At 35.6% G+C, this 9,948-nt stretch overlaps 1 protein-coding gene across 6 annotated transcripts; it reads right to left on the bottom strand.

Annotated features, from left to right (window-relative positions):
* Positions 1–773: 773 nt before the first annotated feature.
* On the bottom strand, positions 774–9,716 carry LOC108994422 (polyadenylate-binding protein-interacting protein 9-like). 6 transcript variants are annotated; one of them, XM_018969636.2, is made up of 10 exons: positions 9,045–9,715; positions 8,132–8,242; positions 7,608–7,652; positions 3,405–3,477; positions 3,179–3,291; positions 2,974–3,033; positions 2,804–2,854; positions 2,633–2,701; positions 1,334–1,395; positions 774–1,246 (listed from the first exon to the last, which is right to left on the bottom strand). In XM_018969636.2, the coding sequence occupies exons 1-10, from the start codon at positions 9,369–9,371 to the stop codon at positions 1,189–1,191; spliced, it is 969 nt and encodes a 322-aa protein (XP_018825181.2). In that variant the 5' UTR covers positions 9,372–9,715; the 3' UTR covers positions 774–1,188. The 6 variants fall into 6 exon arrangements, 4 of the variants coding, with proteins under 4 accessions (XP_018825181.2, XP_035550020.1, XP_035550019.1 ...); XR_001996682.2 differs by having other exon boundaries at positions 1,199–1,246; positions 2,809–2,854; positions 9,045–9,716; XM_035694127.1 differs by lacking the exon at positions 774–1,246 and having other exon boundaries at positions 2,607–2,701; positions 2,809–2,854; positions 9,045–9,716.
* Positions 9,717–9,948: the final 232 nt, after the last annotated feature.

Below are 9,948 nucleotides of genomic sequence, written 5' to 3'. Positions count from 1 at the left end.
TGAAAATTTGAGTGTTTGTTGTGTTGAAGAATGAAGACTTCTTTTTGACCAATGTTACTGCTACCTACCCTACCTCGGCATTGTCTAAGTGTCATGGTTTCATTGGATCTGGATGATCTCTATGGTCTTGGAAACTTCTCAGAAACATGCCCCCGACAAAGTTGGAGAAGGGCGGTTTGATTTGGATTCCACTTTCTTTTGGGTTTCAACTCCTTTAATGGGAGATAACTCCTTTCTAAGATTGTTCTTGTTCCTATCTGAAAAGTGTTACAGACATGAACTTATAAATTGACATGACTTCATATGATACGTTAGATCTATTTTATTAAAAAAATAACTTTACAATCTAACATACTATATCAAATAACATCAATTTGTGAGTTTACTTTTTAATATCTCTTTGTAGCTAAAACATTTCTTATTCTATTATGCATTTCCGCACTATAGTTTCAAAATTGCTATTATGTTGAATGCACCTTGATGAGCAAGAGGATATTTTTAAATTTTAATCTGCCCACAAAAAAGAGCATCAAATATTCAGAATACTGTATTCCAAATGTACTTTCCATTTGGATTGAGAGATAAAATAAGATGATTTTAAATGAGTTGAATAAAATATTATTTTTTAATATTATTGTTGTTTTGAGATTTAAAAAAGTTGAACTATTTATTATATTTTGTATAAAAATTTTAAAAAATTATAATGATGAAATGAAATGAATTGAGATAACTTCTCAATCCAAACAGGGGAGTTAGTCTTTTACACAATGTGAAACCTCACCAAGGCTTTGTGAAACCCACCTTGAATAGATCCTAAATCCTATACACGACCTCCGGTGCTAAAATCGTTTATCAAGTATTCATATGGTAATGACAAAGTGATTGTGTGAAACCTGAAGAAGTAAAGCTTTAAGCTTTTGTTTAACTGAAAAGAATACCATGAGATCAAAACAAAAGGGAATGGAATAAGGTAAACGTTCTTAAAGATTGAGAACCCCGGTCCTGTAAAAACTTCATTTGAAGCAGGATCACAACATGTTCAGTCACCAAAAAAGTAACCGTTGCAAAGAAAAAAGATGGAAATGCCGAAACAAAAGAAAGTTTCACCATCCTTCGACTCAAAAAAGTTTCTCTCGACGGGAAAGTCGGAACAAATTCCATCCATGTGTTTCCGACTATGATTTTTAGTTAATGCAATGTTGGGCGAGCAACTCGTGGCCTCACCGGTGTCTTCGAAGGACTTACCCTAAATGGAAATCAACATTAACACCAAGATATGATGACGTCAAACTTAGTTGAGGACTTTTCAAGAAGATCAGTTAGGAGAGCACACCTAATGGGCTGGGTTCCTAAGAGCATCCCACTGCAACTCAGTGCAGTAATGGCACTTTCTGCCTGCTCATGGAAACAAAAGAACTCGTCAGAATTATGCATGAGCCCTTGTCTGCAAGCAAAGTAAGAGGAATTGAGAGCATTATGGCATGAGGCCTTAGATGACTCATTGATCATATATACATACATATTTATATATATATATATAAATATATATGCATAAACTACAGTCATTAAATACAGGTGTGTGCTTGTGTCTGAGACAATGCGGAACTATAATCCAGACACCTCATATCTAAAAAGAGAAACTATAATGTGGTCATGAAATTATCTTCCTGTTAGAAGTGTAAGCATTTCTTACTAAGATGACCATGCAAACATTCCCAGTGGTAAATTAAAAATTGTGGATGTGTTTAAGCCGGAATACTCTTAAGAAGAAAAGGGTACCGCTCCTCATAAAGGAATTTTGTGTGAGTTACTCGCATCAACAAAACAATGTGCATCATCATGTTTCTTGCATGAAAGATGGTCCATTCTCATACCTATAAGACAACTATTTACAACCAACTCTAACCAGAGAAAAGGATGTCGATATTTATCTACACCCAAGAACTCTAAAAAAACAGATTAGTCAAGAAGTCTTTAACCGGGGGCACCAGGTGGGGGCGAGTCAGAGAAGATACTGTTGATAAAATCAGCATGATGCTATGCCCTGTATGCAGCTACTTCTGAAGAACCAACCAGTTACTCAAAAATACAAGAACTCGCGCTGCCCATCGGAATAGTGCAAATGCTGAAGATAAAATGGCCTATGTCACATTCTCTAAATATTTTCAATCCATTGAACTTTACAGCCGGGCGGTACCTCACCCCTACTTGAGGAAAGGGAGTTTTTTAGATTCGAAAAGATAAGAGGAAAGAGCTTCTAGGGCAAGCTCTATTCAGAGACTCAGTGGTCTACTATTGAAAAATCAAACAACATTACAGCAAAAACAGGAAGATTTCAAAGCATTAGACTAAGGGCAGGTTTGGGGCCAAAAACAAAACACAAAATTCTCATCTCATCTCATCATTACACCTTTTTCAAATCCCCATACAAAATATAATAAACAATTCAACTTTTTCAAATCCCAATATACCTTTTTCAAATCCCAAAACAATAATAATATTAAAACTTAATATTTTAAACTTCAAAACAAAACACAAAATTCTCATCTCACTCCCCAAACCTACCCTAAGTTCTAAATGAAAGTTTAGTTAGAAAGCATCAATACCTTCAAGGCTGTAAACAAAAACTTACAAGTTCAAATTCAACAAAAGCTATACGAGTTGAATGAACATGATCCCCCAAAAGCCTCAAGCGAGTAACCTGTAAATTTAAGACCATGTCGACTATCATATAACTTTTTACATCATATTTTGACTTTTCTAATCTAATAAAAAAATAACCATGTTCGAGTGCTATCCCAACCTCACCACCACAAGCTGATTCAAAGAAGTTCTTCACTTCAGTTTGAGAAACCTGCATTTACAAACAAACGTGTTATCAATAGGAATGAACAAAAAATTATAGGCATCATGTAACGGGCATAATCCAGCAATTATCAGATGCATCTGAAAAATATTAAACAAAGTCAATACCTTCTTATCAATATTTGTACAATAGATCGTCCTGGCACACATTTCCCGTTCATCCTCTGACTGCACTTAACAACAATCATCAAAACAGCAAAAATTTGATAGAGTTATGAACTTGATTATTTGTCAAAACAGTACAGACGTGCAGTTCCAGCATCATGAAGTTATTAACACAACTAAAAAATGCCAGAGGGTTATTGATTCATACCCTAGGAAGGAATGTAGGATTCACAGGAAGGATGGCAGTTTTTGAAGGTAAGACCCTAACTGGGTAGTACCCAAGCATTGTCCCACCAAGATTTAGAGCTGCTCGTGCACCATCTGTTAGCAAAAAATCCATGGAGCATGCAAGATATGGTTATTATTATATTAGAAGGGACCTGGGTAAAACGAATTCAGTTAGGAAGACTTGCAGGCCCAAACAATCAACTTACGCTCATCAGCAAATTCCACAAATGCAAAACGAAGAACTGAGTGTGGATCACCGCAAATTCGGCAATCATTAACCTTCACAAGTAAATATGACAAGAACTTCAGAAATGTCTTATTTAATCTCTTATCTGCCAAATCAACCATATGGTAAAAAGCAACGGTAATTATATAAAACCCTATTCTGTCAAAAATACAAGCCACATCAAAAGAGAAAGGAATATTTCCATTCTTCTTAAAGTCAAAGGCATAAAGCAAACAATATTGTTCCTCATGGGGCACAGAAGATACAAAATCATATAGGCAGAGGAAAGTTAGGAGGAATAGTTAATAAAAACTTCAAAATTAAACACTTTTGACAATAAAGGGAACGAAAGAAGAATGAGATAAAGAAATGAAGTAAAAATCTCATATACTTGATATTATCAGTCACCTGGAAAAATAAAAAGAACATTCATATGCAATATATGAGTAATGATTTGAAGTGTAGTTCGTAAAAGCAAAGCCTTTTACCAAGACTAAGCCAAACCACAGGAAGACATTAAAAAGCTATCCAGAGAATTCTGCAATCTAGAAATTTCAGATAAGAGAGGGTTAATGCTTTCTTCTTCTCTTTTAGTAAGAAACGCATATGAGCTATATTTCATTGATTCAGAGGTTATGGGTAATTTGGAGCATCCATTATCCTGCTGATTTTTAGCCAGTACTTTCATCCTTATAATGAGCATGTCCAGACCAGACTTTAAGAACCAACAAAAAAGCATAGAACGCAGGAAATAAGTATAGCACCTCCATAAAGGGTACATATCACAAACACTTCCAGGCGATAAACCATGAAAACGAAGAAATACATAAAAGATCTTCAAATACTAATACTTTAAGTGGGGCTGTGGAAAAGTAATAAAAAAGGATGCGGGACATTCTCTAGACTTGAGAGGTGGGTGATGGTTTTAGGTTAAATCTTGGCATGACTAATGGTGTGAAGATAGGGGCCTCAAGGAAGATTTCCCAACAGTCTAATGGATTCCACATGAGCACGAGGCTTTAGTGGCTAATTTATTTTCTTCAGTGGCTGTCCATAGTAGAATGTTAGTTTCTTTAGAGTTGATCATGAATAGGAGGTTGGTGCTCTCCCATAATTCTTCAATTTATTGTACTCTACTGGATTATGTGCTCAAGGTACAGAAAAGATTCTTTGGAAACCCTCTTAGAAAGGGGACTTCACTGTATTTTCAACTATGAGGTCCTCACTACTCAAGAGAGCATTCCCTTTCCTCTCCTAGGAGAAGTATTTGGCGGAGTAAGGTGCCACTAAAAGCAGCTTTCTTTGCATGGGCAGCTTCCCTAGGGAAGATCCTAACCACAGACACCTAAGGAAGTGTGGGATCATTATGATGGATCGGTATTGACTTTTTTGCTTAGAGAGGTTTATATGGCAGTCCACAATAAAAAAAAAAAAAAAAATGGAATTCCACAAATTGTAGCAACGTGAAGATGACTCCCATATGCTTATAGTTATTTCAAGGGAAAGGAATGATATAAATTTTAAAGATCATGAACATAAAACGGATGAATGTAAACGCCTCTTCTTCAATACTTTGTCCTTTGGGCAATAGCTATAGATTTCAATGAACTAAGTTCCCATGAATTCCTTGTATCTACTCCTATTTCTTACTCTTGAGTGTTTTCTCTTGTATACATCCCATGTAGTTGGGCTATGTGTGTGTCTTATCATTAAAATTTTTGATTACCTATCTAAAAACATAATGATACTTTATTGGAACTTCACCAGAAAAAATAAATTGGCAAAAAATGAGGTAATCATCAAAGAAGATGTGATAATGGTGGAGAACTAGAGATTAGGTGAGAGTAAACTACCAGCCAGACCCGTCCAACCCATAAGTGTATCAACCAACATTGGCTGGTCACCAGTGAGCAATGTCTTGGTGTGGGTTTCAGGAATGAAATATCAATGGGGGTTAGAAATAGTGTAATAAATATGACCCTCAGTGGCCTCACACCCCCTGTATTTTTATTCTCTCTTCTGCATTTTTATTACCCACAACCAGACCAAAGGCCTAACCAACATCAAACTGTCCTCCTTTCTGCAACCATACAATGAGTAACTGACCCTAACCCAAACCACAACACATACCCCATCCTCCCTCTCACTTTTAACTCATAAACTACCCCCACAATGTGCCAACCCTAACGCCCAACCATGAGCCACCTACCAGGCACTCCTCGGTTTTCAGTAATGAATGGAATGTGAGGGCTTTCGTAAGTTCAAACTTGAGAAATTTTTCATGATATAAGTTGAATGCAAAGGTGGTTTTCTATATCTGTGGTAGTTAAGTTGTGATTTGTGGATGGAGTGGTGGTTACGGGTTTTTTTATATAGTTTTTATCTTATGGATTTATGCTTTTGTAATGAATTTCTTGTGGTTTATCTAGGAAGCCTGTGGGTCTAAACACAGATTTGGTACGTGGAGAGGACCATATCCATGCAAACTAGGTCTTGACCAATCTCCATTGTGTCCTGGCGTATTGTGCTGTCAATGAATCTCCCATTTCCATCAGCACATACAACCTTCAATATAATCCAAAAGGGGTCTCTCAGGTGAGAATGAGGAAGCCAAAAACCGTGACCCAGCTGACTAGCCAAACCAAAACCAAATGACAGCCATCGATTCAGCATGGTTTGATGACTTAGATTAGTCAGCTCAGGGGTCGATGGCTAGATCCCATTGACTAAAGATATGTACAACAACAATGAAAATAGATGAACCATGTTATCTACTTTCACATATCAAGGTATAAAAACAGATACAGAGAGGAAAAAAAAAAAGAACATCTAATATTATGTCACCATATCATCCAATATAGTTCAATTTGTTTGAGTGCCCTGTGTCGTTTGAGCGATCACAGTAATTGCAGTTCTCATTAACATGGCTGATTCTTAATCTAAGCAGTGAAATGATATGATTTCACAGATTATTAATTACAAAATCCCTACAAGTGCTTCTGTAGCAAGTCATTTCTTGCATGATACACTACTCAAACTTCACAATAATGTTAAACCATAACACTATAGTCCTAACAAAAACGTAATTACATTGCCACATGTACTTCCATTCTGTAAGTAACCCAAGAATCATTATTGCTCCCAAAAAGGTCTTGGAGAACTGTATTCATCTGTAAGTAAATCATGAATCCTTTCTAATGATTATCACAACTAGATTATTTACTTTTCAAGCAAAAACTTTATTATTCATCTTCAATTGACTCTACTTCATATATTCTTCTTCTAACACATCCACTACATACTTCAAAAAATATAATTAAGGGCATGACCGAGTAGACATGTTAGGATACAGACACTTCATGACAGTTGCAAAACCATGCTACATGATGTGCTGAATATTTCAACTCCAGTTACAACGCACCGCCAGATTCCACATGGCTAGAGCCTTGTGGGCATCGATTTTTCACCTTGTAGGTATTGAGAGGGAGATTGCCCAACAAGTGCTGGAGTTAATGGCGGCTTGGGAGGTAAACCAGGATGCAATTTGAAGGTAGATGCATGGAGGATGGCTCTGTCGTGTTTAATAAGGAGTAGTTGGAATGAACACAACACCCACAATTTTGCAGAGTGCAAGAGAAAGTTACCAGAGCTAAAAATGTTCATGCTCAAGTCATTGTATGAATGGTCACCCGTCCACATCAATACTAGCTTTTCTTCTGTAGTAGATTTTCTGAATTCTTCTTCTCATTTTTTTTCTTAACTAGGCCTTCTCCTACATTTACCAGTGTTGCATGCCTAGGTACCACACCAGCAAATGGCTCTTGTAATGGCTATGCCACAAGAGTTATTAGAAGCTGGTGTACTAATAATGTTAATCGTGTTGGGCTGCCAATGGAGCAAGGTGCGTTCATGGGCGTGCGGCAAAGACAATGAGAAAGAGTTTTTCACATCATTCAAAGAAGCAACACCCTCAAGAAAACTAAATATAGTAGCTGAATATGTTCACAACATTTAAAGATGAAACTAATCAACAGGAAAAAATGATCCAAATGAAGTAACATGCTATCAAAGAATTTAGATGAAACACCTAGGTTAGATGTCTCAAACATACTGAAATAACTACTTTCCACATATGGCCAAGATCAACTGATCAATGCGTATTCGAGTGAGCACTGAAACTTACTTGGCCACAACTACTAAATAAGGCAGCAAGCCGCTCTTCAGTGACCTGAATTAATAAGAGACATGGATTTATTAAAACTATTACATTAAGGCCTACACAAATGAAATTAGATGAGTTGAGAAATATGTGAATGGTAGTGAGATAGTTTAGTAGTGAAATGGTTTGAGTTAAGATCTTTTATGGAGTTTTGGGAAATTAGAGGAAAAAAGTTGAATAAAAATATTATAAAGTTAAAATATTGTTAGAATATAATTTTTTAATATTATTTTTGTTTTGGGATTTGAAAAAGTTAATTTTTTTTTGTGTTTTGTTTGGAAGTTTGGGAAAGTTGTAATGATTAGATAAAAATTTTGAAATTGAAAAGTGTTTGTGTTTGAATGGCGTTTGGATGTTGAGATGAGATGGGATGAGATGGGTTGAGACCATCTTTGAAACCAAACGGGGCCTAAAATTGAAGAAAAAAAAAGACATAATCTTTAAAAACTCAAGCAACAAGATTAGAAACTCCCATAATTTTCACTCACATGCTGGTCGATATCAGAAACATAAACTGTTCGTCTAATACTATCCTCTCGTTGAGCTTTAAAAGATCTTCCGTTCAACCTTCTCCTCCCCTGGTTGTAGTTGTTTCTTCTCTGGAAGTTACAAATTTGAAGTATCAGCAATTATAGTGAAGAAATATAATGGGTAAAAGAGGGTAAAATGTCACTTCTTATTGCTGGAAAGTTCTTTAAAAGCCTTGTCTCTACATTTTCATCCTTTTTATTTCTAACGGGGAAGCTTTCTCATTTATATAATCATGCTGAATCACTTCCTATACTTCTAAAATAATAAAAAAAAATTGAATTACTTACTAATCAAAGCACAAAAGAAAAAAATAACTCAACCCAAGATAATATAGAAATAGTTTTATTTGAGGAAAAGATAAATATTCAGACACCACTCAATCATAAAAATTACAGAGCCAATCTAAAAACCCTACTTAATACTTATTCAAACAAGTTCCAAGACAAAATTCAGCCAATCAATTGAAACTGAGAATTCCACCTCAACTCAAAATATTAAACACAAAGAATAGGAAATCATTCCAGTTTTGCAGGGTCCCAAAAGGAACGAATCAAATAAAATGGACACAATGGTATCAATGCTAAAACCATATCTACTGATATTAATTATGCATTCTAATTTTCATACTGAAATCAATCACAGTAATCTAAAAATAATAAAATTTTGAAAGACCAGAACCCCTTAAATCAACCAATTCAGACAGTCTACTCAATTCAATTAAAACAACTAGAGTAAATAAGCAAAACCAACGAAACCACCTAATAAATGAAAAAATCCGGCCAAACCCACCATTCGTATTCTAAGATATGAATTGAAAAACAACGATGATTATATAAATAAAATAGGAGATCAAGTGAGGGTCATCATTACCCTTCGATTGTTCGGAGAATTATCGTTTCCTGGCAACTTATCGGCGGCCGGAAAATAATTGGGCGACAATTGACCATTGTTCTGATAATAATTATTGTTCTGATTATGAGAGTAAGAAGAGGGAAAGAATTCCTTCGCCAAAGGATTCAACTTTTTGAACATTTCAACGAGCTTCTGCACATTTATTTCGGATTCCGAATTGGGTTTGGAATCCAAGTTCTTGGCAGCCGCCACCTCACCGGAAACCTCAGCCACAGCAGCCATAGAATCACACCACCCAAAAAAAGGGAAAAAAAAAAAAAGCGAAAAAGGAAAAATCCCACACATAATATAGAATATACACAAGGAGAAATAAATCACCAAATTAAACAGCCTTTCGTGTTTTCTCTCGTTTTTATTCAGCTGCTCTCTCTAAGGAAAAAAAAATTGTGGCTTTAGACGAGAGGATTTGTGACTCCGGGAACCCCGATTGGGTTTTAGACTTATCAGCGAGAGAAGAAGAAGAAAATAAAAAAGAAAAGAAAAAAAAGACCGGATATGGAGAAAATTAAGGAAAAAATGCCCAGAAAAGGGAAAAGGAAGTAGAGACTGAAATAGGGTTTTGGAGAAAATGATCAGGTAGAGGAGAGACAGTTGGGTTTGGTCTTTGGTATTTGGTTTTCCATTTGGCTTTTACTGGTTTTTGTTCTTTCTCTTTTATTCTTTTTCGTTTGTTTTTTTTTTTATTATTATTTTTTGAAAATTTTCTTTTATAGGGAGTAAAGACGACACAAGAAGTATTTAAAGTGAGTGAGAAGTGGGCTTCTGTTAAAAATGGGGAAGAAAGATGACAGCTGATGTCAAGATGATCTAATAAACAGCTTTGTTATCGTCACTATTATCGATAACTGCAACAGGATTTATT

Source organism: Juglans regia, chromosome 9 (assembly GCF_001411555.2).
Source record: "Juglans regia cultivar Chandler chromosome 9, Walnut 2.0, whole genome shotgun sequence".
Classification (NCBI taxonomy): Eukaryota; Viridiplantae; Streptophyta; class Magnoliopsida; order Fagales; family Juglandaceae; genus Juglans; species Juglans regia.
Note: the sequence above shows the minus strand (reverse complement) of the source record. Positions and strands in the feature narration are given on the sequence as shown.